The sequence below is a fragment of the Gallus gallus genome, chromosome 33, assembly GCF_016699485.2.
Source record: "Gallus gallus isolate bGalGal1 chromosome 33, bGalGal1.mat.broiler.GRCg7b, whole genome shotgun sequence".
Taxonomy (NCBI): domain Eukaryota; kingdom Metazoa; phylum Chordata; class Aves; order Galliformes; family Phasianidae; genus Gallus; species Gallus gallus.
In genome coordinates, this window is record NC_052564.1 from 2748550 (window position 1) to 2776256 (window position 27707).

Here is a 27707-nt window from a genome sequence, read left to right on the forward strand (position 1 = left end):
GTGGGCCCCTCAGGTTCCCCTGTTCCTTTGGATCAATGGTCTGTCATTGCATATGGAATCATTCATTGCTCACTCAGATTCTTACACTGTCCCTGGAGATCCCCCGGCATCTCCTGGCTGCTCCAGATTCCTTTCCAGGACAGCATCTGCTATCAGCCTCACAGCAGCAGGGACAGTCCCACACAGTTCTGTTCAAGACCAGTTAATGTTGGCTGGGCCATGTAAAACCAAGAAGGGAGTTCTTGTCCGCCCTTTTGTCCTCCCAGATCACCCTGGGACTCTGAGCCATACAGAACCCCGGGAAAGCAAGAGGACTTTCCCGAGGGCTTCTCCTTGCCTATATTCCTGGCACAGCTTTAGAAGAGGTGTGTAGGCCTCTGGCCCTCCCCTGAACAGCCCCTTCTGTTACAATGGCCCCAGCAGGGAGGCCAGCCATGGCACAGTGCTGCACACTGCCTGCCTTGCCAGCAGACACAGCGGTGCCACCGTACAGACAACAGCACTGTCACCAATTGCACCAGAACCGAGAGCGGACACAAATGCAAGGACACAGGAGAACAGTTGGAAACTGTAAAGAGAGCAGCACTGAAAAGACCACGTCCTGCTGCTGCCCATGGCTGTGGCTCCAGGGCTTCAGAAGCAGCAGCACAACTCAAAGGAAGTAGAGTCCCCACCAGGCACTGACAGACATCCCTCAGGGACACTGCTGCTCCGTGTGACATTTGTTTCTTAGGTCCTGAGCCTCTTCAGATGATCCAGACCAGATGGGAGACAAAACAAATGATCCCCTGTGGATTTTGTTCTATTCATATAACCTAGTTCTTTAAGTAGAGTAAGTTCATCACATAGAAGTAAAAATAAGCAAACATAAAGACGGATGATGAATATAATTTAAGTGGAATTAAATTTATTATAGGTATGACAAACTGACATGAGGAAGAAACAGAAACACCAGGTAAAATCAATCAGGCTTTTCCTAAATTTTCTGTAGTCCTGAGAACATGATGAACATCTTTCTGATGGTGAAACAGAGCATGTTGGAATATCTTCCTGAGGGCACCCTTGAGCTCCTGGTTCCTCATGCTGTAGATGAGGGGGTTCACAGCTGGAGGCACCACTGTGTATGGAAATGACACCACCAGGTCCAGGGATGGGGAGGAGATGGAGGGAGGCTTCAGGTAGGCAAACATGCCAGTGCTCACAAAGAGGGAGACCACAGCCAGGTGGGGGAGGCACATGGAGAAGGCTTTGTGCCGTCCCTGCTCGGAGGGCATCCTCAGCACGGCCCTGAAGATCTGCACGTAGGACACAACAATGAAAACAAAACACCCAAAAAAGATGATGACACCAGCCATGATAAGTCCAACTTCCCTGAGGTAGGCATCTGAGCAGGAGAGCTTGAGGATCTGGGGGATTTCACAGAAGAACTGATCCACAGCATTGCCTTGGCACAGAGACAGGGAAAATGTATTGGCAGTGTGCAGCAGGGAATAGAGAAGCCCAGTGCCCCAGGCAGCTGCTGCCATGCTGGCACAAGCTCTGCTGCCCAGCAGGGTCCCGTAGTGCAGGGGCTTGCAGATGGCAATGTAACGGTCATAGGACATCACAGTGAGAAGAAAATATTCTGCTGAGATGAAAAAGACAAAGAAAAAGACCTGTGCAACACATCCTGCATAGGAGATGGCCCTGGTGTGCCAGAGGGCATTGGCCATGGCTTTGGGGAGAGTGGTGGAGATGCAGCCCAGGTCGAGGAGGGCGAGGTTGAGGAGGAAGAAGTACATGGGGGTGTGCAGGCGGTGGTCGCAGGCTACGGCTGTGCTGATGAGGCCGTTGCCCAGGAGGGCAGCCAGGTAGATGCCCAGCAAGAGCCAGAAGTGCAGGAGCTGCAGCTGCCGCGTGTCTGCCAACGCCAGGAGGAGGAACTCGCTGATGGAGCTGCTGTTGGGCATCCGTGGTTCCTGGGCATGGAGTCCTGTTCAGAATGCAGAAGATAATGACAAGGCAGTTCTCACAGTCACACCTCCTGCTATGCTATAAAACCTTTTCTTTCTTTCAGGACAATGTTCATTAGCCCCATTACTTGAAATTAATTTCATGAAGCTCAGCAATCCAGAAGTGTAAGAAGCTTATGGAGCTTTTCCTTTAATCTCATTTTCTAATTTTATCCCATCTCCCTGGATATTTTCATCTGCTTCCATCTCTCATCTCTTTACCCCAACTGCTCTTAAAGTCCACAACCCCAACCTCTCCGCACTTAGAAAAAGGTGCCTGTGTGATGGATAAGAACATTATTCTTGTCTGCAGAAACCACGGTAATTTCAACTGCTTCTATCCTTCGAGAGAGGAGAGGCTGAAAGCACATTCTGCGGGAATGTTTTTTTTTTAATAAAACAAATTGATAAAAGAACAGTTTGGGAGTCTCAGAGATGTGTTCAAAGTTGACAGCCCCTTTTAGATTTAAGCCTCCAACCCTTTTCCCCTCTCTAAGAATAGGAAAAGGAAAATCCCTGCCTTGTCTCTATTCTTGCAAAGTGCTCTTGGAAACATTTTGGTTTGCAGCATATCTGTGATCCCCCTGCCCCAGGCAGCAGCTGTGGCAGCAGAAGGCCCCTGCCCTGCCGGGGGGCTCCTTCCCCCCACACGTCTCCCCGCAGCGCCCTGGGCAGCTCCCCGGGCAGGCTGAGTGCTGAGCCTGGCAGGCGGCAGAGTCCCTGCCCCGGCACACAGCCCCTGGGGCACAGCAGGGACCCTGCTCTGCACCACAGCCCTGGGCACCCGGCTGCACCCCCGGCTGCACAGCCTGCAGCCGTCCTGGGACACACAGCCCTCAGGGCTGTGCTCATGGAAGCCCTGGTTGGGAGCAGGCCTGTTTCCATGATAAAGAAACACAGATTGTATGCATCCTGATCTGCTTTGGGCTGTCCCAAATTTAGCCATCCCTCCTGTATATGCACCTGCATTGCATTCAGCCTGACACTTACTGTTTCAAGGGCTGTTAAAAATGCTCCTCCACTGAACTCACAGCCTGCTGCCGCCATGCACTGCTTGTGAATTTCCTCTGTTTTCTCTGTTCTCCCCATGCTACCTGAGGTGTACAGGAGCTGCTCCTGGGCACAGCTGTCTCCCTTCAGCTCTGCCAACTTGTATGAGCATTCTGTGTCCCAGGGGACCGGCTCAGCTCAGCATCAGAGGAGGTGATTTCCTTCTCCCCACAGCTCTCCCTGGAGATATCCATGGCCCTCCTGAGCTGACAGCTCTTGCAAGGCAGCGCTGTCATCACTGCAGAACGTACTTCAAAGTCTGCTCAAATAATCAACACATCCACAGGATTCCAAAAGCATGGTTGATCCAACTAAAAGAAATTTGGCCACGATGGAAGCAAATGCCAAATCGGGAAACCTCTGCTCATGACCAGTATGATAAAAGTCACACAGATAAGGACAGGGAGGGGTTGACTTCTCCTGTTCTGGGCAGTGATAGCGCTGAGGTAGTGCAGGCATAACATTACAGAATCATTCAATGATTAGGCTAATGTTGGAGGGGCTTTCAAAGAGCACCTGGTTCCAAGCCCCAGCCATGGTCAGGGCTGCCAACCACCGGATCAGGCTGCCCAGGATCCCATCCATTCTGACCTTGAATGCCTCCATGGATGTGGCACGCAGAATTTCTTTGGGAAACGTGTTTCACTTCCTTCGAGTAGATTTTTTTTTCTTAAAAGCTAAGCTAAATCTCCCCTCTGTACGTTAAAGCCATTTCCCTTTGTCCAATTACTATCAGACCATCTCATCCCAACCCTAAGGTTAAGACGTCATCTGCCGATGGAAACCCCAGGACTGAAATGGGATCAATTCCTCAGAGGTCCATGGGAGCCATAGGTCCTCTTGGCTGAGTTCAGATGTGCACAAAGTTCAGATGTCTGTGTGTGAATCCCTCATCTGAATGCTTGGTCTTCATTCAACAGGGACTCCATTGCTCACACATACACACTCAGTGATTCCCAAGGTGCCTGGGGTGATCCTAGTTGTGTGCTGGTGCTTGTGAAGTGTGGTAGAAAATCTGTGAGATAGACACCTCCTCCCTGAGCATCAGCTGAGGGCCAGAAGGGAGGTATTCTTGGCCATCCTAAATGCCACCACAGCCCTGTGCTTAGGGTACCCAGTGTGCCTTTTGCACCTGTCCCCATGGAGCATGTAGCGTTACTCCTTTGATCAAATGGGTGAACTCACAACAGAAGACCAGATCTTCCTCTCTGTTCCATCTGTGGCATACCCTGGAGTTCAAGGCACTACAATGCTATGGCACATCTACATTCTTTCACTGACGACACCTCAGTTTGTTCTGGGATCTCATTTGAATGGCATCAGAGGAAGTCCATGGTCATTTCAGTTCCCAGTTGATAAGTAGCTGGCAAACGTTGTTCGAGTTATAAAGAAGAGCAAGAAAGAAAACCCCAACAGCTATGGACCTGTCAGTCTTACTTCAGTGCCTAGTAAAATTATGGAGAAAATGATGCTGGGAGTTACTGAGAAACACCTGAAAGACAATTCTGACTTTGGCCGCAGTCAACACAAGTTGATGAGGGGAAGGTCCTGTTAAATTAATATCCATTTATAACATGGCCTCACCTCTGTGTGAACATGGGAAGACAACTGATGTTATCCTTAAGGGTTTCAGTAGAGCTTTTGATACCATTTCTCATGGTATGTCCTTCATACAGCTAGACAGAAACATAATGTGATAGGCAAGCAGGTGGCCAGTGGGTAAGGCTGGAAGGGTTACAGCAAATGGGGTTCCATCAGGCTAGTGGACTGTCAGAAGCAGAGTTCCCCATCTTTAATGTTTCTGTGAATGACTTGCATGCAGGTCTAGAAGATGTTTTGAGCAAGTTTGCCGATGATACCAAACTGGGAGGAGCTGTTGCCACCACTGAGGGTGGAGAGGACTTGCAGAGAGATGTGGACAAGACAGAGAAATGGGCAAGCACCAATCACATGAAGCATAACAAGAACAAGGGCCTGATTCTGCACCTGGGAAGGGGCAACCCTGGACATACACACTGACTGGGGGATGGGACACTGGCGTGCAGTCCTACTGAAAGGGACTGGGGGTCCTGGTCAACAGCAAATTGAACGTGAGTCAGCAGTGTGCCCAGGCAGCCAGGAAGGCCAACCATCCCCTAGGGTGCATTGAGCATGTTATTGTGAGCTGGGTGAGGGAAGGGATTGACCCTCTCTGCTCTGGAGCACTGGGTGCACTGCTGGGCACCACAGAACATAAAAGACATAAAGCTATTGGAGACTGTCCAAAGGAGGGCACTACAACTGAGAGATCTGAAGTTCAAAGTTTCCTTGGGGTTGACTGCTTTTTCAGACTGGGCCCTTCTCACATCCCACAGCCTGAGATGAGACACATTGCCCACATGGGACTTGAGACTCACGGCATCCTTGCACCCCATGCAGAGCCTGAGAGCTGCTGCCCCATTGTCTTTCATTTGACCTCATACAATCCTGCATCCCACTGCCCCAGGAAGGGCCCTGAGACAGCATGAGGGACAGGATCTCCCTGCCAAGGGTCTGGGGATCAGGGCTTGGCCTTTCTGCTTCATAAGACATAGGAGGGTTTTCTCAGCATCACAGCCACCATCCCAGTGCCTTTGCCTGCCTGTCAGCATGGCTTCCAATTATCTGCTCTAACAAGTCCCTGGGGAAGCTTGCTTGTTAGTGGCCCTCAGTGGGGCCCATTAATACTCCAAGAAACTTCTCTGTTCCTTCTGATTTTGAAGTCTTCTTGAGCACTTTATGCCATCTTCTCGCTTCACTGGTGGTTGATGGATTCAGCATCAAATGCCCAGTGGGGCCCATTACAGCCTAAGGAGCCCTCCTGTGCCTTGTGCCTTCCTGTCATCTTCTTCAGGTGTTCAGAACTTGTACAGCTAACTGGAGAGGTATCTGAAGAGAGCTTAAAGTGGTACAGTCCAGTGGGCATTTATGAAGTCTAGTTATTTATTTATTTATAGTTGTGTATAAACAAGAAGTTAAAGCAGCACTTGGCAATTGATACTGATCCAGGATGTCCCCTAATGAGCTTTGCTCTGTCACTGTTGTGGACAGACATCCTCCTCAACTTCCCCACCCCATTTTTACTCCCATTGGCCCCATGGGACTTGCACCACTTTTCCTCACATCACTCTTCTCCTCTGGAGTCATCCGCTCACTGTTAAACCTCCTTTGCACCAACTCCCACTGGCTTTCCTCAGAGAACCAGCTGCACGTGGGCAATGAAACACTTTTTTTTTTTTTTTTTTTTGCCAATAAACAGAAGGAAATGTGATGCAAATGAATGAACAGTAAAACACTGTGATCATCTGCATGCCTTGTCCAAGCTGCATCTAACGAGGTTTTTCTTTCACAGGGAATACTTGTACAAGAAATGAGTTAGACAGAGATAGGAAGGGATAAATATAATCACAATGAAGGAGTTGACAGGAGAGTTCATCAGACTATGGAGAGATGGAACAGATTCCAGTAATCTACCTGAAGGTCACAGATCAGCCAGGTAGTTGGGAGGTATTTGAACGAAGAAAGAGCAAGGGATTGGGAAATGTGGAGAGCAGTGGGAAGAGTGTGTGTCCAGATGGCCTGCTGAAAACATGCCCTTCACATGGTCACGTATTAAGGAGAGTTGGAGACCCCTGGAGGGTGAGGGACAGGAAATATGCAGCAGGGTAGAGCAGCAGTGGGCACTGGGCATTAGTCACAGGGCATTGGCACTGGCACCACAGCCTGTGTCTGTGTACCTGAAGGCATCTGTGTCCTGCAAACACAGTTCTGGAAAACAGTGCCCTTTCTCAAGAAGAATTAAAAAAAAAACCCCAAAAAACCACATCCCTCAAAGAACAGTTTTTTCAACTTAAATGGAAAGAGGAACATGAGAATATTTGATGTTGAGAGCTGTGTCAACACATTTTCATTGATTTCTATCTTTTTCATCAATTCTTTGTTTCAATTTTATTGACATAAACAACTTCCAGACTTACAGCTTCAGAAAGAAAGCCTCTGTTTGTCTCTCCTAACAGAGGATGTGCTCCAAACCCAGTCAGCTTGTGGGAACTTTCCAAAATCCACTCCAAGTTGCTGACATTTTTTTTTGTGTTGGAGGCACCACTCTGGATAGTGCCTTCCCTCCACCTTCCAGACATGGTTTCTTCATATAAAAAAGGAGGAGAGTAACTCTTTACATCATTTCTGAATAGTAGGTACAGCATGAATGGTAATAAACTAAAAGAGAGATTTACATTTGATGTTGGGAAGGCATTCCTGACATTTTGTAGATCATGATGTGAGGCGCAGGACAGGTGTGGAACAGGTAGCCCAGAGAAGTTGTGGCTGCCCCATCGCTGGAGATGTTCAAGATGTCACGGGCCCCAGGCATCCACATCTACTGCGTGACAGCCCTGCCCACAGCAAGGGGGTTGGAATTAGATGGTCTATAAGGTCCTTCCAACCCAACTCATTCAAGGGTTCTGTGATTCCTGTCACTTTCTTCCAAGTTGAAATACCATTTTTTAGGTATTCCCTGATCACCTCCTCTTTTACTCAGGGCACACATGCAATGAACCGACATTTCCCACCTGTCTCTGACACCTCGGATTCCAAGAAGCCCAGGCCAACTAATAAACAGCAAGGGCAGGAAGAAAAAGAGTATCAGAGACTTTTCCATGTCCTGTCTCACCAGGTTCCCTGCCCATTCTACTCTGGGCCCACATTCTCTCCAGCCTTCATTTTGTAGCCTACATCCTTCTACAAGCCCTTCCTGTCTGTGATATGCCTGGGCACATTCAATTGCAGTTGATCTCTAACTTTCCTAAACTCATCTCAACAGGTACAGTGGACGAAGTCTCTGCATTGCTGCCAGGTGACCTCTTCCAGTTTCCATCCCTGTATGTTTGGGCTTGACCAGGTCTACTGTTCCCATCTGTCTGTGGAGAACATCTTCCACATGTTCTTCCTGATCAGGAAGCCAGGAATGGACACTGTTGGTCTCCTCTGTTGGCCATTTCCATTCACTCTGACCTGGCTGCTCTGCCATCCCCAGGCAGAGCTCAGTGCACTTTCACAGAGGGCAGTTTCCCTTCCTTGTCTCCTTGCCTATCCATCGTAAAGACTCTGTATCCCCCTTGTGCTGCAGTCCAGTTGTGGAAGCCATGTGTCCCTGTGGTCCAAACAAGACCTCAGGCCTGCAGATGTACAGACATTTCTAGCTCATCACGTGCTGGTGTTCTCATTAGTGTAAAGATACATAAGAAAACATTCTGATTTGAAAGCATCATTGGAGTTAGCCTGGCTGGATCTATTTTATTTGTGTTCACAAGCTGGCACACAGGCATTAGACACACTGTGAGGCTCAGACTTGTCCAAGCAGCATGGAAACTCCTAGGGCATGGCTTTCCTGAAGGCCCTGTGCTGCATTTGCAGCTGCATGTGAGTGTGCTGGGCAGCCAACGGATCTGGCATGACACTAGGCTGCTTCTGATGTCATTCTCATGACAGTCCCTAGAATAATAAGTTCTTGTCTGTTGAAAAATAAAGATGTGTGTTAGCTTTGCAGTGCCTAGTGCTCCAGCATATGCAGCAGATGGAGAACAGAGAAATAGCAGGCACTTATTTTGTGATCTCATCCATTTAGTCAGGTGCATAACTCTGCACACTCTATGGAGACAAGTGGAAAATGCACACTTGAGCAGCCCAAATGCAGGGGTCTGTTGTCATTTAGGATGGCCAAGAATACCTCTATCCCCTCTCTGGCCCTCAGCTGATGCTCAGGAAGGAGCTGTCTACCTGAGGGAATTCCCACATATTTTATAAGCACCAACACACATCCAGGAGCACCCCACGCACCTTGGTCATCATCCACTGTGTGTGTGTAAGCAACTGTCTCCCTGCTGAAGGACCAAGGATTCAGAGCAGGAGATCACGTGCAGGCAACTTCTTGTGCACTCCTGATCTGAACCAGAGGAATCCCAGCTCCTGTGGGTCCGTGGGGAGCTGAATCCAATTTCAGCCCCAGGGTTTCCATCAAGGGATGAGATGCCTGCACTGCCTCAGCTGGATCACTGCCCTGCACAGGGGAAGTCCACCACTCCCTGTCCTTCTCTGTGTGCCCTTTTTGTTACAGCAAACACTAACCATGGGTCTGGAATTGGTCACTGTCAACTGGACATTTGGTGGTTAATGCAGCAGATTTCAAAGTACAGTCATGATGCTGTTGTCTTTCAGGAGCTGTTGGCCATGGAGACCCAGGGACATCTCAGGGGAGATGAGTGGGGAGGATAAAAATGACATCCTCTGCTGCTGAGCTGGGCTGGGCTCCTGGGGCACAGGGCGCTCATACAAGTGGGCAGCGCTGCAGAGAGACAGCTGTGCCCAGGAGCAGCTCTTCTGCACAGCACAACAGTGCTGGGGGTGTGATCTGCAGATGGCATGAGGATAGAAGAGAAAAGAGTGGGAGCAGGCTGTGAGCTCACTGGAGGAAGATTGCTCACAGCTCTTGACAAGGTAAGTCTCTGGATACAGGAAATGCAGCCACATTTCCTGAGGGATCACTAAATTTGAAAACAACCCTGAGGAGATCAGGCTGAAGACACACCGTGTTTGCTTATTGTGGAGAAATACCTCCTTCAACTGAGTGTTTCCATGCTGCAGTGTCAGAGCACAGCCCTGAGGGCTGCGTGTCCCAGGACGGCTGCAGGCTGTGCCGTTTGGGTGCAGGCGGGTGCCCAGGGCTGTGGTGCAGAGCAGGGTCCCTGCTGTGCCCCAGGGGCTGTGTGCCGGGGCAGGGACTCTGCCGCCTGCCAGGCTCAGCACTCAGCCTGCCCGGGGAGCTGCCCAGGGTGCTGCGGGGAGAAGTGGCCTGCACCACTGGTGACCTTCCACTATGAAGGACAAAGGAGGGATTTTCTGCCATGTTTTCTGCTTCCTGCTTCAAACAGAGGGTAAAGATGTAGAGGGTAATAGAGAAAAAGTTTAACTGTGTTGGACCACTTTGAGTGAGAATCTTCAAGTGCATTTAGTTTCTCTCCGTAAGCAGATATTTACATTGTTGGACTCACTGGGGTTCCCTTATGTTCCCTTTTATACCTGCAAACATGAACATGCACCCAGAGAATGCTCTGCTAACAGGATGGGTTCTGAACAGCAAATAGGAATGCACACATTCTGAGCTGTTGTCTGTAAGCACAGAAAGATACAAGACATGGAACAGAGAAACATCTCCAGGAAGGAAAATCTGCAGGGAAGAGAGTTATGATCAGGGAATGAGAAAAAAGTAAGAACAGCATTTTATTCCAGAGGAAGAATTCACTTGAACAACCCATATTACTCCCTTCAGTGCAGACACCTTCCTCTGAGCAAGCTCCCACCCAGAATGCCTCTGCCCTCATGGCCATGGGGTTCAATGCATGAACCACCTCCTGTGCAGCCAGAGCTGCAGCAGAGCAGAGCAGCATCTCCCCAGGCACGTGTCCATCGCCCTCTGCAGTGCACAGGGGCTGAGAGCCACTGCCTGGGGCTGTGGGCAGTGCAGTCTGTGAGGCTGGGAAGGAGTTGGCTTTCCCTTAATGAGACGCCACCACTGGGACACATCTCCTTGAAGTGTCCTTCAGAGCTGTGAGCTGACCTCCAGGATGTAAGTTTTTCTCACAGGCTCGAGATCAATGTGCAGGGACGAAGGGGAGAGATGTTATATGCAAGGAAATGCTCTGGGGTTGGTGGTTTTTTGCCAGATGTGTGGCAATGAGACCTTCCTCAGGACCCCTGAGAAAGGGTGGGAATTCCGTGATGGTCAGTGGTTTCCACTGCTCTCAGCAGGGACTGGCTTCTTTTCAGGGTAACATGGGAAGACATTCTCCCTTTGTCTCCAAGAGTTGCATGTTCAGAGTGTGTGGAAACAAGCCCAACCCGCTCCCCTTACCTTGCGCTAAGCAGCAGTGAATCCCTTTGCGTCTCAGCTCTCACTGCCATTCAAAATGTGTGCAGCAGAACTGCTCAGGATTTCTGACTTCATTGAACACTCCTTGGCTGTGGTGAGTTGGACCAGACTTTGCAGGAAAAAAAAACATCATTACAACTTTTATTTTCAACCCATGCATTTCTGGCACTGGTACGTTCCCACGTCCACAGAGGGACAACGCTGCTTCCTTGAATGAAAAAGGGCAGAGGTGCCATGGCAAAATCAACCACATGAAATGTAGCTCACATCACTGACCACAATGAACATTGCCCACATGGAATGTCTTGTCATTAACTCTCCTACTCCTTGGACAGGTTCTTGTGCCCACAGGTCCGGGTGCTCAGAAGTACCAGATGCCCAACAGCAGCTCCATCAGCGAGTTCCTCCTCCTGGCGTTGGCAGACACGCGGCAGCTGCAGCTCCTGCACTTCTGGCTCTTGCTGGGCATCTACCTGGCTGCCCTCCTGGGCAACGGCCTCATCAGCACAGCCGTAGCCTGCGACCACCGCCTGCACACCCCCATGTACTTCTTCCTCCTCAACCTCGCCCTCCTCGACCTGGGCTGCATCTCCACCACTCTCCCCAAAGCCATGGCCAATGCCCTCTGGCACACCAGGGCCATCTCCTACACAGGATGTGCTGCACAGGTCTTTTTCTTTGTCTTCTTCATCTCGGCAGAATATTCCCTTCTCACCATCATGTCCTATGACCGCTACGCTGCCATCTGCAAGCCCCTGCACTACGGGACCCTGCTGGGCAGCAGAGCTTGTGCCACCATGGCAGCAGCTGCATGGGGCACCGGGGTTCTCAATTCCCTGCTGCACACTGCCAGTACATTTTCCCTGCCTCTGTGCCAAGGCAATGCTGTGGATCAGTTCTTCTGTGAAATCCCCCAGATCCTCAAGCTCTCCTGCTCAGATGCCTACCTCAGAGAAATTTGGCTTCTTGGGGTCAGTGCTTCTTTAGTATCTGCGTGTTTTGTTTTCATTGTTGTGTCCTATGTGCAGATCTTCAGGGCTGTGCTGAGGATGCCCTCTGAGCAGGGACGGCACAAAGCCTTCTCCACGTGCCTCCCTCACCTGGCTGTGGTCTCCCTCTTTGTCAGCACTGCCACATTTGCCAATCTGAAGCCCCCATCACTTTCCTCCCCATCCCTGGACCTGGTGGTGACAGTGTTATACACAGTGGTACCTCCAGTCATGAACCCCATCATCTACAGCATGAGGAACCACGAGATCAAGCAAGCTCTCAGGAAACTCTTTGGACATATATTGCTACGGCATCAGTAAAATGGAAAAGCTCGGACTGCCTTTATTTCATCTCTTTCGCCCTCACTCCCTCTTTGTTGTTCCTATGGTAATTCTAATTCCAATGAATCAGTACTGTTCATCACATTTCTTTTTTGTTTTCCATCTTTGTCTTCTGGCTGGCAATCCTAATGGACAAAAGTAACCCAGCTCTTTGAATCAATAAAGAAATCACCAGAATATCATTGATCTCAGCTTCCACCTCCTCTGGATCCCAGAGAGCAGCCCTGCACACAGGAGGGGTGCAGGAACCAAGAGCCCAACTGCCACACGGAGCTGCAGCCCTGCTGTCTGTGGGGCTGCCCCTCACCGCCCAGTGGCCGCTCCCTCTCTGCTGCCTTTCAGTTGTGCTGCTGCTGCTTCCCTGGAGCCACGGCCATGGGCAGCAGCAGGACGGGGTCTTTTCAGTGCTGCTCTCTTTGCAGCACCACGTTGTTCTCCTTTCTCCTTGCAGATGGGTCAGCCCTCAGGTTCTGTGTTATGTAGCAGACCAAGGAGAAACACTTTGCCTGAGGTGTGCCTGGAATTGTCTCAGAGCCTTGGAAGAGCATTGCCATGTCAACAGATGGAAGGCTGGAGACTTGGGGGAGGAGAGTACTGTGAAAAATGAGATGGCCTTGCTCTGTCCAAAACTTTCCCATTGTGCTGTTACAAGTTCTGACTGCAAACTTGTTTTTGATGGACTTGTTTATGGCCAACTCACTCACAGCCCTGGATGGCACATCTGTACATCTAGGAGCCAAAGAATGATGCCAGAGCGATCCTTGAGGATCTTATTTGAGGTTTTCATGCTACAGATCTATGGAACAAGCAAGCTCACATGTCAAGGACCCCCCACATCTGTTGGCTGGACCTACATCGGAATGCAGACCAGTGATTTTTTTCCCCGTCCCTCTATCTCTCTCTTCTCACTCTGTCTCTCTCTTTTCGTTCTTGTCCTCTCATAAAGATTAGGCTTACTTCACATTACACCACGCTTACTTTGATTTCTTGTAACATCACAAATTTTAGCTTTTAGCATATGGAATGATTGTAAAAGTACCACTACCTTTAAGATACTGATAGTGCAGAGATTGTCATTGAAACTGATGACTATGTTTGGACTGTGTCAATTTCACTGTTATCTAACCAGCGGCTGTGAATCGGGTCACCTCTCCCTCCCTTTATGTGTGGGGCGTGAAATTGTCTGGGGGCACATATATGTAGGTCGCTCCAAAAGGAATGCCTCCTACTTCTTTCCATGGAAACGGCAACAGATAGAAAGAGCAGAAGAACATTACTTGATAGTGCAAATTCTCATCTACAAAGCACTGTTTTTCAACAGAGTCTCCACTATCAGCTATGCATTTTTGCTGGTGATGAACATAATATAGGGGGGGCTAGCAATACGGATCAGTATATTAGCTTAAGGACCAAGATATTACTTAAGTAAAAGGAATCAATGTGTGCCAGGTCTAAAACTGAACTAAAAGTTCAGCTTTGCTTGGTGTGCTAACAGTCATGTTTTTCTCAATGGTCCTGCTTCACTGAAGTTCTGAAGTCACAATAAGACTACTGCAATCTTTGCATCCGCCAGGTGCAAGGACTTTTTCTTGGGTTTCATATCAATTGTTGTGAGTTACAGTGTCCCAAGATAGAAAGTTGTTCATTATGGCATAACAAGCAAAGGAAACTTGCTAAACTGGGGAAAAACAGTTAAAGGCGGGCCAAAAGTCACAGCAATTAAGCTGAAGGAGAAATAAAGGGGAGGAAGCAAGTCACTGTACCTCTACCTAAGATGCAACTGTGCATGCCCAGGGAGACGTTAGTGTATATTAGTGAGTTTTTGGTAAAGAATGAATGCATTTGCCAATGAATTGCGTATGTATATGCTTTGAAATCTGACGGGGTCGACAGGAAGGACACAGACACCAACAGAAGGGATGGGCTCATTTTACTGTCCATTTCAAAGTAATACAAAAATAAAGCTGTGCCTATAGACAAAGGATAAGCTTAACATTAAAGAAAATAAGCAAGGTAATGCATCTACTCATTACTGCATGACGTTAGTGATAGTGATTAAGAAAGAGACATCCCCTATAGACCTCATACACTACCATCATCCAGACCTGCAGTTGCTGGGAAGCTGCAGTTGCAGCTAGATAGCCTGTGCTTTGGCCCTGGGGCCAGTACGGATGTGATAGGATGTAAAAAACGTCCTCTACGCTGCTGCTGGAGAGAAAGGTCCCACTTGGAGCCTGTGGCAAAGAGCCTCATGAGAGACCTGAGGCTGACCCCTGGGATTCTGGAGTCGGGCATACAGGGGGTCAGAAGGTAAGGGCTACACTGCAACTGAAAAGGAGATCTTAGTAGAAAATGAGGGGGTTTGTGCTGCTTCTGAAGAAACTGGCACTGAAACGCAGCTCCTTCTGGCACCTCGACTACCAGTGCTGAACTGGATGTTTAAAGGAAAGGTCCCCTCCACCCATCATGCTGCTGATGCCACATGGAGTAAGTGGATTGTGTTCATTATGCAATGAGTGTGGATGGGGAACCTCAGCCGTCCAGGAATCCTAGAGGTGATCATGGACTGGCCTGAAGGTAAAATGTTCATCACATCAGGGGCTGAAGAGGTATCACATGCTAAATAGGCCCCACCATACAATAAACTACCAGAAAATAAATAGAAATGTGCCCTGTTCATGGATGGATCGTGTCGTATTGTGGGGAAGCATTGCAGATGGAAAGCTGCTGTGTAAAGCCCCACACGTCAGGTTACAGAGGCCACTGAAGGAAAAGGAGAAGCAAGTCAGCTCACAGAGGTAAAGGCTGCCAACTGGCCTTAGATGTTGCTGAACGGGAGAGGTGGCCAATGCTTTATCGTTACACTGACTCATGGGGGTGGCAAATGCCTTATGGCGGTGGTTACAGCAGTGGGAGCAAAATAATGGGCAACTGAAGGATAAACCTATTTGGACATCTGAACTGTCCAGGAAGAGACACAACATAAGTGGGCTAGAGACCAAGGGGTGGACTTAACTATGGACGCTATTGCACAAGTTATTCATGACTGTGACACATGTGCCAGAATTAAACATGCCAAGAGGATGAAACCTCTTTGGGGGAAGGGGATGGCAAAAGAATAAATATGGGGAGGTGTGGCAGGTTGATTACATCACCTTGCCACAATCTCACAATGGTAAGCATTATGTGCTCATGGTGCTTCATGGTGGAAGCAACCACTGGGTGGCTTGAAACATATGCAGTACCCCATGCTACTGCCCGAAACACCATATTAGGTCTGGACAAACAAGTCCTGTGGTGACATGGCACTCCAGAAAGTATTCAATCAGATAACGGGACTCATTTCAAATCATGGCACTGAGTGGATTTATCCCCTATCATGCACCAGCTTCTGGTAAAATTGAATAATACAATGGGTTGTAAAAAAACATGCTGAAAGCAATGGGTGGTGGAACATTTAAGCACTGGGAGAAGCATCTGGCAGAAGCCACCTGGTTCGTCAGTGCTAGAGGATCTATCAGTCGTGATGGTCCTCCCCAATCCAGCTCCCTACATACTGTAGAGGGAGATAAGGTCCCTGTAGGACACGGAAAGAGCATGTTGGGAAAAGCTGTTTGGGTCCTTCCAGCCTCTGGAAAAGGGCAAACCTCTCCGTGGATGTGATTTTGCCCAGGGACCTGGGTGCACTTGGTGGGTGATGCAGAAAGATGGGGATGTTCAATGTGTACCACAAGGGAATTTGATGTTGGGGGAGTGCAGACTGTAATTCTATGTATATGTATATGTATATGTATATGTATGTATATGTATATGTATATGTATATGTATATGTATGTAGACGTGTGTGTAATGCATTTGAAATATTGTTTGTTTGTATATATGTTTATATGAAGCATGATGTATTGATGTAGAATAAGGGGTGGAATGTCATGATATTGTAATTTTGCTATTGGTATTCCACATCATAACAACATGTACAGCATGGGTAATTAAAGAGTTAATACTACAGTTCCATGGACTGACAACTTTCTGAATACCTGGTTCTCAGAAGAGAAGAACTACGTATCCCATGGGACTTCATGGTCAGAGAAGAAGATACGTCTTGGAAAGAAGTCACAGAATCTCACTCTCGGACTCGAGCTCTCTCTCGCTCACTGCCTGGCAGTGTGTGGGTCTGCCTCCCAGCCGTGCACCTTCAGTTCAAAGTAGGCCTTTCGGTTTCGGAAACTGTCTCTCTTATTTTATTTGATTTATTAGCCTCAGTTTCAATTAGATTGTATTATATTGTGTGATCTAGCATTCCAAATCTTACTTAGTAAAACTAAGTTTTCTTCCTTAGATCGCTGCCACTGTTCTGTTTTTGAGCCAAGATCCCATCTCCCTACCCTCTTTTCCCTTTCCATTTTTGGGGCCAGGAGGCCCACAGGCCTAGTGCCTTCCTATCACGGTCACAGATTGATCTAGATAACTCCATGACACCCAAACACACAGCAATGCTCCATAGTCCTTCTCCAGGCGCAGCCCTCCTCCCACACAGCCTTGCTCAGGGCAGTGTATCCATGCAGGCCTCGCAGCAGCTCCTGGTTCCCTCCTTCTTCCCTCCCTGTGCTCCCTGCAGGGCCCTGAGCTCGTGAAGATGCTCTGCAGAGCGAGGGAGGTGTGGTGCCCTGGGACACTGGGCTGGCCCTCTGCTCCTCAGGGTGGGAGGCAGTCCCAACTGGATGGGATCTCTACTGCTGAGTCCCTCTCCATCTGCGCTGATGGCTCAGCAGCACCACTGCAGAGCCCTCATTTGCCTGTGGGCCCCTCAGGTTCCCCTGTTCCTTTGGATCAATGGTCTGTCATTGCATATGGAAGCATTGATTGCCCACTCAGACTCTTACACTGTCCCTTGAGATCCCCTGGCACCTCCTGGCTGCTCCAGATTCCTCTCCAGGACAGCATCTGCCTTCAGCCCTTCAGTAGCAGAGACAGCCCCACACAGTTCTGTTCAAGACCAGTGAATGTTTGCTGGACCATGTACAACCAAGAAGGGAGCTCTTGTCTGCCCTTTGGTCCTCACAGTTCACCCTGGGACTCTGAACCATGTAGAACCCCAGGAAAGCAAGAGGACTTTCCTGAGGGCTACTCCTTGCCTGTATTCCTGGCACAACTTTGGAAGAGGTGTGCAGGCCTCTGGCCCTGCCCTGAACAGACTCTTCTGTTACAATTGCCCCAGAAGGGAGGCCAGCCATGGCACAGTGCTACACACTGCCTGCCTTGCCTGCAGACACAGCGGTGCCACCATACAGACAACAGCACTGTCACCAATTGCACCAGAACCGAGAGCAGACACAAATGCAAGGACACAGGAGAACTGTTGGAAACTGTAAAGAGAACAGCACTGAAAAGACCACGTCCTGCTGCTGCGCGTGGCTGTGGCTCCAGGGCTCCAGAAGCAGCAGCACAACTCAAAGGCAGCAGAGTCCCCACCAGGCACTGACAGACATCCCTCAGGGACACTGCTGCTCCGTGTGACATTTTTTTCTTAGGTCCTGAGCCTCTTCAGATGATCCAGACCAGATGGGAGACAAAAGAAATGATCTTCAGTTGATTTTGTTATCTACTCAAATAACGTGGTTTCTTACATAAAACAGGTTCATAACATAGAAGTAAAATAAGAAAACATAAAGACTGATGATGAATATTATTTCACTGGAATTAAATTTATCAGAGGTATGACAAATTGGCATGAAGAAGAAACAGAAACACCACATAAAATCTATTAGGCTTTTCCTAAATGTTTTGAAGTCTTGAGAGCATGATGAACATCTTTCTGAAAGTGAAACAGGGTATGTTGGAGTATCTTCCTAAGGGCACCCTTAAGCTCCTGGTTCCTCATGCTGTAGATGAGGGGGTTCACAGCTGGAGGCACCACTGTGTATAGAAATGACAGCACCAGGTCCAGGGATGGGGAGGAGATGGAGGGAGGCTTCAGGTAGGCAAACATGCCAGTGCTGACAAAGAGGGAGATCACGGCCAGGTGAGGGAGGCACGTGGAGAAGGCTTTGTGCCGTCCCTGCTCAGAGGGCATCCTCAGCACGGCCCTGAAGATCTGCACATAGGAGAAGAGAATGAAAGCAAAGCACCCAGATGCTAAAGAGGCACTGACCATAAGAAGCCAAATGTCTTTGAGATAGGAGTGTGAGCAAGAGAGCTTGAGGATGTGGGGGATTTCACAGAAGAACTGATCCACAGCATTGCCTTGGCACAAAGGCAGTGAAAATGTATTGACAGTATGCAGCAGGGAATGGAGAAGCCCAGTGCCCCAGGCAGCTGCTGCCATGGTGGCACAAGCTCTGCTGCCCAGCAGGGTCCCGTAGTGCAGGGGCTTGCAGATGGCAACGTAGCGGTCATAGGACATGATTGTGAGAAGGGAATATTCTGCTGAGATGAAGAAGACAAAGAAAAAGACCTGTGCAGCACATCCTGCGTAGGAGATGTCCCTGGTGTGCCAGAGGGCATTGGCCATGGCTTTGGGGAGAGTAGTGGAGATGCAGCCCAGGTCGAGGAGGGCGAGGTTGAGGAGGAAGAAGTACATGGGGGTGTGCAGGCGGTGGTCGCAGGCTACGGCTGTGCTGATGAGGCCGTTGCCCAGGAGGGCAGCCAGGTAGATGCCCAGCAAGAGCCAGAAGTGCAGGAGCTGCAGCTGCCGCGTGTCTGCCAACGCCAGGAGGAGGAACTCGCTGATGGAGCTGCTGTTGGGCATCTGCGGTTCCTGGGCATGGAGTCCTGTTCAGGGTGCAGAAGATAATGATGAGTCGATACCATTCTCAGAGACACTCCTCCTGCACACTTTGTAAATGCATTTAACTCCATAGCATGAGTTTATTTTCATGTGCTTCAGAATGATGTAAGAAGTAGAAACTTAAGGAGTGTTTAGTTTCCTCTCATTTCCTAATCATATCTCAGGCTCCTGGATATTTTCCTCATAGGAGCTGTTTCCACATCTCTTTTCTTTACCCCAACTGCTCTTAGAGCCCCTAACCCTAACTTCTATGCACTTCAACTTCTGTTAGAGAAATCTGTTTGATTGGAGGCTAAGTACATTATTCATGACTGCAGAGAATGACAATAATTTCAGCTGGTGCTGTCCTTTGGGGGAGGAATGTCTGAAAGCACATGAGGAGATTGTTCATATAACAGCAGACTGAGAAAGGTACAATTCAGGGTACTCAGAGATTTGTTCGTATTTTCTGGCTCCCTTCAGATTTCTGCCTCCAATCCTTTTCCCTTCTCTTAGGGTATAAAAGAAAAATCCCTGCCCTGTCTCTCCTCTTGCAAAGAGGAGCAAACACCTTTGGAAACACCCTATGGTGCACTGTAGCTGTGATCCCCCTGCCCCAGGCAGCAGCTGTGGCAGCAGAAGGCCCCTGCCCTGCCGGGGGGCTCCTTCCCCCCACACGTCTCCCCGCAGCGCCCTGGGCAGCTCCCCGGGCAGGCTGAGTGCTGAGCCTGGCAGGCGGCAGAGTCCCTGCCCCGGCACACAGCCCCTGGGGCACAGCAGGGACCCTGCTCTGCACCACAGCCCTGGGCACCCGGCTGCACCCAAACGGCTCAGCCTGCAGCCGTCCTGGGACACGCAGCCCTCAGGGCTGTGCTCTGATGCTGCAGCACAGAAGCCCTCATCTGGAACAGTAGTCTTTTTCCAGAGTAAGAAAACATGAAGTACCTTCAGCCAGATCTGCTATGTGATATCCCTGATTCAGTGATCCCTCCTGGAAAAACAGCTTCATTGCCTACTGCAAGAGACTTACCCTGCCAAGCGCTGTGAGCAATGCTCCTCCAGTGAGCTCACATCCTACTCACACTGTACACATCCTGTAATCTCTTTCTCTTTTCTCTTCTATCTTCATGTCACCTGCAGATCATGTCTATAGCCTTGCTGTGCTGTACAGAAGTGCTCCTCCTGTGCACAGCTGTCTCTCCGCAGCTCTGCCCTCATGTATGAGCTCCCTGTGTCCCAGGAGCCCGGCCCAGCTCAGCAGCAGAGGAGGTGATTTCCTTCCCTCTGGAGATGTCCATGGGTCTCCATGGCTGACTGCTTCTTCCAGGCAGCAGGGTCATCACTGAATCACAGATTCACAAAATCATGGAAAAGCTTAAGTTGGAGGGGACTTGAAAGATCACCTTCTTGCTACTCCCCTGCCATGGGCATGGTTTCCAACCACCAGATCAGGTTGCCCAGCATTCCATCCTACCTGGCCTTGGATGCCTCCACAGATGGAGCATCCACAGCTTCTGTGAGCAACCTGATCGAGAGTCTCTCCACCTTCAGAGTAAAAAGTTCTTCCTAACTTCTAACCCAAATCTCCCCTATTTTAGTATAATGTCATTTGCCTTTGTCCTGTCAATATCAGACCACATAAAATGTCAGTCCCCCTCTGTCATATTCTGGAATGCTGCAAGGGGGTCTCTCAGAGCCTTTTCTTCTCCAACCTAATGAAATCCAACTCCCTCAACCTGTCTCCATAGGAGAGGTGCTCCAGCCTTTTGCTCATCTTTGTAGCCCTCCTCTGGACCTGCTCACACAGCTCCACACCCCTCCTGTACTGGGGTCCCAGGCTCAAAGACAGTCCTCCAGGTGGGGCCTCATGAGGGCAGGGCAGAGGGGGGACAGTCTCCTCCCTATCCCTGCTGCCACCCCTCTGTTGGTGCAGCCCAGGATACAGGCGGCTTTCTGGGCTTCAAGCGCATACTGCTTCCTCATGTCCGGCTTTTCATCCATCACTGCAGAACACACTTTGAATTCAGTTCAGTTGGTCACCAATTGTCCATTGGATGGAGGCTGATTCCAGAAACATGGTTGGTCCTATCAGATCATGTTTGCTTAGTAGAGGTGTAAAGGCATCATCTGGAAACCTCTGCCCATGGCCCTTAAAAAAAGGAAACCCTGGGCTTAAAATGGGATTTAGCTCCACATGGACCCATGGGAGATGGGAGTCCTCTTTGTTCGGTTCCAGTGTGTGCAATAAATTGTCTGCTTACGCATGTTTCTTTTGAGTCCTTGGTCTTTATTCAGTGGTTGTGAAACAATTGCTCACCCAGAGGCACTCACAGGTGACCAGAGTGCCTGGGGAGGTCCACACAGGACCATGGGAGCTGGGAGTCCTCTTAGTTGAGTTCAGATGCATAGAGTGAGGTTCCTGTGTGTGAGCCCTCATCTGAATCCCTGCTCTTTATTCAGCATTGACTCAGTTGCTCACACACATGCTTGGTGATGATGAGGGTGCCTGGGATGGTCCTTCCTGTGTGTAAGTGCCTGCTAGATGTGGTGGAAGATCTCTGAGATAGACACCTTCTTCCTGAGCATCTGCTGGGGTCCAGAACGGAGTTATTCTTGACCATCCTAAATGTCATCAGATCTCCGAGTGACGGGCACCTGAGAGTGTCCCCATGGAGCATGCAGAGTTATTCAGCTGACCAGATGGATGAGCTCACCAGAAGAGTCAGATCTTTCTCTATCCCCCATCTATTGCATGCTTCTGGCATGGGATGCTTTCTGAAGTGTCTTTACACTAAGGAGAAGACCACAAACATTAACACGGTGATCCCAAAATCTCTGTGCATTTGCAGGCCCAGGGTCCTGTTTGGCTCACAGAGACATGGTAGGATGGTTCCCACCTCTGAGTTGTAGCAAAGGGGGGTGCAGACACTTTCTGATGGATGGTCAAGGAAGTCGAGGATAGGCTGCTGCCCTCTGTGAGAGTGCACTGAGCTCTGCCTGGGGGTGGCAGAGGAGCCAGCTGAGAACTGATGCAAATGGCTTAAAGAGGAGACAGCCAGCATCTGTTCCTTGCTTCCTGATCAGGAAGAACAAGAGGAAGGGGACAGGGATATGTCTGAGTTACAGCTGGGATGGAATTGTCTTCTTCAAACTGTCTGATATAATGCAATGTTTTGGTTCTAGGAAAAAAACAACACTGTTAACACTCCGATGCTTATACCTGATGCTAAGCAGTTTTGTACAGAGCCAAGGCCATTGTCAGTGGAGGGCCCAAGGAGCTGGGAGGGAACAGGATGAGGACAGCTGACTGAAAGTGGCCAAAGGGACATTCCATACCATCTGACAGCAAGTGGAAGGAGTTTGGAAAACGGGTGTGACTTCATCTCTCTCTTTTCCACTGCTCAGGGGCTGGGCATTAATTAGAGGGTGGTGAGCAAGTGCTTGTGCATCATTTGTTATGTACTGTCACATATATATGTATATATAGTCTTAAATATTACCCTTTTCCTTTGATCTCTTAAGAAATAGGTTTATTTCAACCCACGAATTGTACTTTGTTTTTTTTCCCAGTTCTCTTCCCCATCGCACTGGGAAGGGGGCAGTGCACAAAGCACTGTGTGGTGCTGAGCCACCAGCCGGGTTAAACATCTACAGTCATTTGGGTGCCCAATATGGGGCTCCCAGTATTGAGATAACAGCAGATGTGTCCAGAGCAAGTTAACACAGGGCATTGTGGTAGTTGAATAATTGCTGGCCATGATGCTGATTGTTTCCCTATTTATGGAACTCACCGAGTCCTCTCATGAAACTGCACTGCACAGCTCCTTGTTTGCTGCTTGTTTTCCCTGCTGCACTGTTTGTCAACTCTGGGGACTGGATTAGGGGGTTTATTTGGCTGTGCTGTTTGGCCATGGCTTATATCATGATAAAAATGGCAGCAGACTAATGAAAGTTCCGTGTGCATTCAGCTCTGCAGCCATCTTTGGGTTTTGGAAGTCATATTGTTGGTATGATTAGTAATTACACCCTTGGCTTTGCCTCCTCAGGGAGCCCGGCTATGGAGGAAATCAGGGAGGACACTTTCCAGCAGTCCCTCAGCCTCCCTTACACTTCTCCTTCATTCCCTAGAGCTCGAGAGAACAGCTCCTGAGAACTCTGACTATCCGTGGGATGTTCAAACCAACGTGCTTGTGCATCACTTGCTATGTACTTTTATATATATATGCATATATAGTCATAACTATTGCTCTTTTACTTTTATCTCTCTCAGTAAATAGGTTTATTTCAACCCACAGGTTGCACTTTGCTTTTTCCCAAGTCTCATCCCCATCCCTCTGGGAAGGGGGCAGTGCACAAAGCAGTCTGTGGTGCTGAGCCACCAGCTGGGTTAAACATCTATAGTCATTTGGGTGCCCAATATGGGGCTCCTAGTGTGGAAATAACAGCAACTCTGTCCACAGCAAGTTAACACAGGGCTTTGTGGTAGTCAGGCAATTGCTGGCCATGATGCTGATTGTTCCCCTATTTATGGAATTCACTGAGTCCTCTCATGAAACTGCACTGCACAGCTCCTTGCTTGCTGCTTGTTTTCCCTGCTGCACTGTTTGTCAACTCTGGGGGCTGATTAGGGATTTTATTTTGTTGTGCTGTTTTGCTATGGCTTATATCACGATAAAGCTTTCAGCTGACAAACTGAAGTACTGTGTGCATTCAGCTCTACAGCCATCTTTGGGTTTTGGAAGTCATATTGCTGATATGTTTAGTAATTACACCCTTGGCTTTGTCTCCTCAGGGAGATCAGCTATGGAGGAGACCAGGGAGGACACTTTCCATCAGTCCCTCATCCTCCCTTTCACTTCTCCTTCTTTCCCTGCAGCTCAAGAGCTAGTTACAACAGCGCCTGAGAAATTTGTCTATCCATGGGATGTTCAAACCAACGTGCTCCCATTGCTACATGCCATTTATGTGTTTCAGGTTATGTTTCAGGTTAAACAACTATTCAAGAATATGATTGAGAGATCTGCCCCAAGGCAGGATAGCTCTGCATGGCAGGGGATGTGGGACGGTCTGGGCAGGTGCCTGGAGCAGTGGGCACCCCCAGGGGTTTGGAACTTCATCTCTGAGCAACTGTAGGATCCTGAGAAAGTGGTAGAATCTATGGGGAAGGTGTGCTGTGGCCCTGCTAATCCTAAAGAGGCACAAATCACTGCAGCGTGCCAGGGTCTGGCCCACACCTGCTGAGCTGTGTTCAGCACTCTTCAGCATCCGCAAGGGGAAGAGAGCCGGATCTGCTGACAGTGCTGCAGCCTCTCCAACTCCTGGGACAAACCCTGCAGCAGCTCCTATTCCTGCTATAGGTCCTGGAGTTGCAAATATATACATTGTGCTGCTGTCCGTGGCTGTAACTCCTCCAGATACAAATAATGCAAGGAGAAAGAATTCCTAAGGAAAAGTATTCTTTGCAAGCTTCCTCAGTATCTTTATCCTATTCAGGGAACCTGGTTCCATATTTACATGAGCTCATGGTGTGAGGAATTAGAAATGAGACGGTGAAGAAGAAGAGGAATAAATTGCAATGTTTATTTACAGATTACTGTATCACAATTGCACAAACAAAAAAACAAACATACATAAAATATGAAGAACCATCACTGGGAATCATGTGAGGAAGATGTGCACTTTATTGATGCTGGAATAGTGCATACTGCAAAACTTTGCTGAGGGCATGTTTAATCTCCTTATTCCTCATGCTGTAGATAATGGGGTTCAGTGCTGGAGGCACTACCGAATACAGAAGTGCCACTGTCAGATCCAAGGATGAAGAGGAAATGGAGAAAGGCTTCAGGTAGGCAAAAAAGTCAGTGCTAAGAAACAGGGAAAGCACAGCCAGATGAGGGAGGCATGTGGAGAAGGCTTTGTGCCGTCCCTGCTCAGAGGGCATCCTCAGCACAGCCCTGAAGACCTGCACATAGGACACAACAATGAAGACAAAACAACCAAAGACAACACAGACACTAAAAAGGAGTAACATAACTTCTCTGAGATAGGAATTTAAGCAGGAGAGCTTGAGGATCTGGGGGATTTCACAGAAGAACTGATCCACAGCATTGCCATGGCAGAGTGGTATAGAAAATGTATTGGCAGTGTGCAGCAGGGAATAGAGAAGCCCAGTGCCCCAGGCAGCTGCTGCCATGGTGGCACAAGCTCTGCTGCCCAGCAGGGTCCCGTAGTGCAGGGGCTTGCAGATGGCAACGTAGCGGTCATAGGACATGATGGTGAGAAGGGAATACTCTGATGAGAGGAAGAAGACAAAGAAGAAGACCTGTGCAGCACATCCTGCGTAGGAGATGGCCCTGGTGTGCCAGAGGGCATTGGCCATGACTTTGGGGAGAGTGGTGGAGATGCAGCCCAGGTCGAGGAGGGCGAGGTTGAGGAGGAAGAAGTACATGGGGGTGTGCAGGCGGTGGTCGCAGGCTACAGCTGTGCTGATGAGGCCGTTGCCCAGGAGGACAGCCAGGTAGATGCCCAGCAAGAGCCAGAAGTGCAGGAGCTGCAGCTGCCGCGTGTCTGCCAACGCCAGGAGGAGGAACTCGCTGATGGAGCTGCTGTTGGGCATCTGCGGTTCCTGGGCATGGAGTCCTGTTCAGAGCGCAGAAGATAATGACAACGCAGTTCTCACAATCACACCTCCTGCTATGCTATAAAACCTTTTCTTTCTTTTAGGCTTATGTTCATTAGCTCCATTACTTGAAATTAATTTCATGAAGCTCAGCATTCCATAAGCAGAAGAGGCTTATGAAGCTTTTGCCTTCCTGTCTTTTTCTTATTTTTTCCCCAATTCCTGGATATTTTCATCTGTTTCCAAGTCTCATATCTTTCCTCCAACTGCTCTTGGAGCCCACAACCCCAACCTCTGTGCCCTGCAATTTCTTTTATAGAAATCTGCCTATTTGAAGGATGAGTGCATTATTCATGTCCGCAGAAAATGACAATCATTTCAACTGTTTCTATCCTTCGAGAAAGGAGAGGCTGAAAGCAAATTCTCTGTCACTGTATACAAAACAAGTGTCTGAGTGAAGCAAAATTCAGGAGTCTCAGAGGTGTGTTCAGAGTTGACAGCCCCTTTTAGATTTCAGCCTCCCATCCTTTGCCCTTCCCTAAGGATATAAATGAAAATCCCTGCCTTGCCTCTCCTCTTGTGAAGTGCCCTTGGAAACATTCTGGTGTGCAGTGTAGCTGTGATCCCCCTGCCCCAGGCAGCAGCTGTGGCAGCAGAAGGCCCCTGCCCTGCCCTGCCAGGAGGCTCCTTCCCCCCACACGTCTCCCCGCAGCGCCCTGGGCAGCTCCCCGGGCAGGCTGAGTGTTGAGCCTGGCAGGCGGCAGAGTCCCTGCCCCGGCACACAATCCCTGGGGCGCAGCAGGGAACCTGCTCTGCACAACAGGAATGGGTACCTGCATCTGGACTGGATCTTTTTCCCTGAAAAAGAAACACAGAATGTTTGAAGCCTCATCTGCAATGAGATGTCCCAAAGTCAGTGATACCTCCAGGAAAATGAGCTGCATTGCCTGCAGCAAGAAACTTACCTTCTTAAAAGATGAGAGCAATGCTCCGCCAGTGAGCTCACAGCCTGCTCACACTGTACACATCCTGTAATCTCTCCGTCCTTTTTGTTATATCCTCATGCCACCTGCACATCATGTCCCTTGCCCTTTTGTGCTGTACAGAGGAGCTGCTCCTGGGCACAGCTCTAAAGAGCTGCCCACTTGTATGGGCTCCCTGTGTCCCAGGAGCCCGGCCCAGCTCAGCAGCAGAGGATGTCATTTTCATCCTTCCCACTCATCTCCCCTGAGATGTCCCTGGGTCTCCATGGCCAACAGCTCCTGAAAGACAACAGCATTGTGACTGTACTTAGAAATCTGCTGCATTAACCACCAAATGTCCAGTGGACAGTGAAAAATTACAGACATACAGTTATTCCTACCAGAGAATGTTTGCTGTAACCAAAAGGGCACACAGAGAAGGACAGGGAGGGGTGGACTTCCCCTGGGCAGGGCAGTGATCCAGCTGAGGCAGTGCAGGCATTTCATCCCTAAATGAAAAGCCTGCAGCTGAAATAGGATTCAGCTCCCCACGGACCCACAGGAGCTGGGATTCCTCTGGTTCAGTTCTGGTGTGCACAAGGAGTTGCCTGCATGTGAGCTCTTGCTCTGCGTCCTTGGTTTTTCTGCGGGGATCAGTCGCTCACACACAGACCCTGGGTGATGACCAAGGTGCCTCAGGCAGCTTCAACTGATGAAACCTCTGTTTTCTATTGGCTCACATGTAAATGGTGTCAGAAGCAGCCAAGTATCATGCCAGTTCTCTGGGCTGTCCAGCACACTCATGTGCAGCAACAAATGCAACACCTGGCCTTCAGGAAAGCCATGGCCCAGTTGCAGGCCTGAGCTCTTGTTTGGACCACAGGGACATGGTTAAATGGCTTCCACAACTGGACGGTCGCACAAGGGGAATACAGAGTCTTTACAGAGGATGTGATTTTTTTCTGCCCCACTCACGTTCCCTGAGAATTTCCTGGGTCTCCATGGCCAACAGCTCCTGTAAGACAACAGCATCATGATTGCAT

The 27707-nt window shown here is 49.3% G+C and overlaps 4 protein-coding genes across 4 annotated transcripts; 1 reads left to right on the forward strand and 3 right to left on the reverse strand.

Annotated features, from left to right (window-relative positions):
* Nucleotides 1-965: 965 nt before the first annotated feature.
* On the reverse strand, nt 966-1931 carry LOC121108013 (olfactory receptor 14A16-like; the record flags this gene model as incomplete). Its single annotated transcript, XM_040654670.1, has 1 exon — nt 966-1931. A coding segment is annotated over one exon (966 nt), but the record flags the coding sequence as incomplete, so codon positions are not given.
* Nucleotides 1932-11360: 9429 nt separating this feature from the next.
* On the forward strand, nt 11361-12296 carry LOC121108014 (olfactory receptor 14J1-like). Its single transcript, XM_040654671.1, has one exon. It carries the CDS (start codon nt 11361-11363, stop codon nt 12294-12296), a length of 936 nt encoding a protein of 311 aa, XP_040510605.1.
* A 5785-nt stretch (nt 12297-18081) lies between these two features.
* On the reverse strand, nt 18082-19068 carry LOC121108016 (olfactory receptor 14C36-like; the record flags this gene model as incomplete). Its single annotated transcript, XM_040654672.1, has 1 exon — nt 18082-19068. A coding segment is annotated over one exon (987 nt), but the record flags the coding sequence as incomplete, so codon positions are not given.
* Nucleotides 19069-24763: 5695 nt separating this feature from the next.
* LOC121108017 (olfactory receptor 14A16-like) lies at nt 24764-25699 on the reverse strand. Its single transcript, XM_040654673.1, has one exon. The coding sequence runs from the start codon at nt 25697-25699 to the stop codon at nt 24764-24766; it is 936 nt and encodes a 311-aa protein (XP_040510607.1).
* Nucleotides 25700-27707: the final 2008 nt, after the last annotated feature.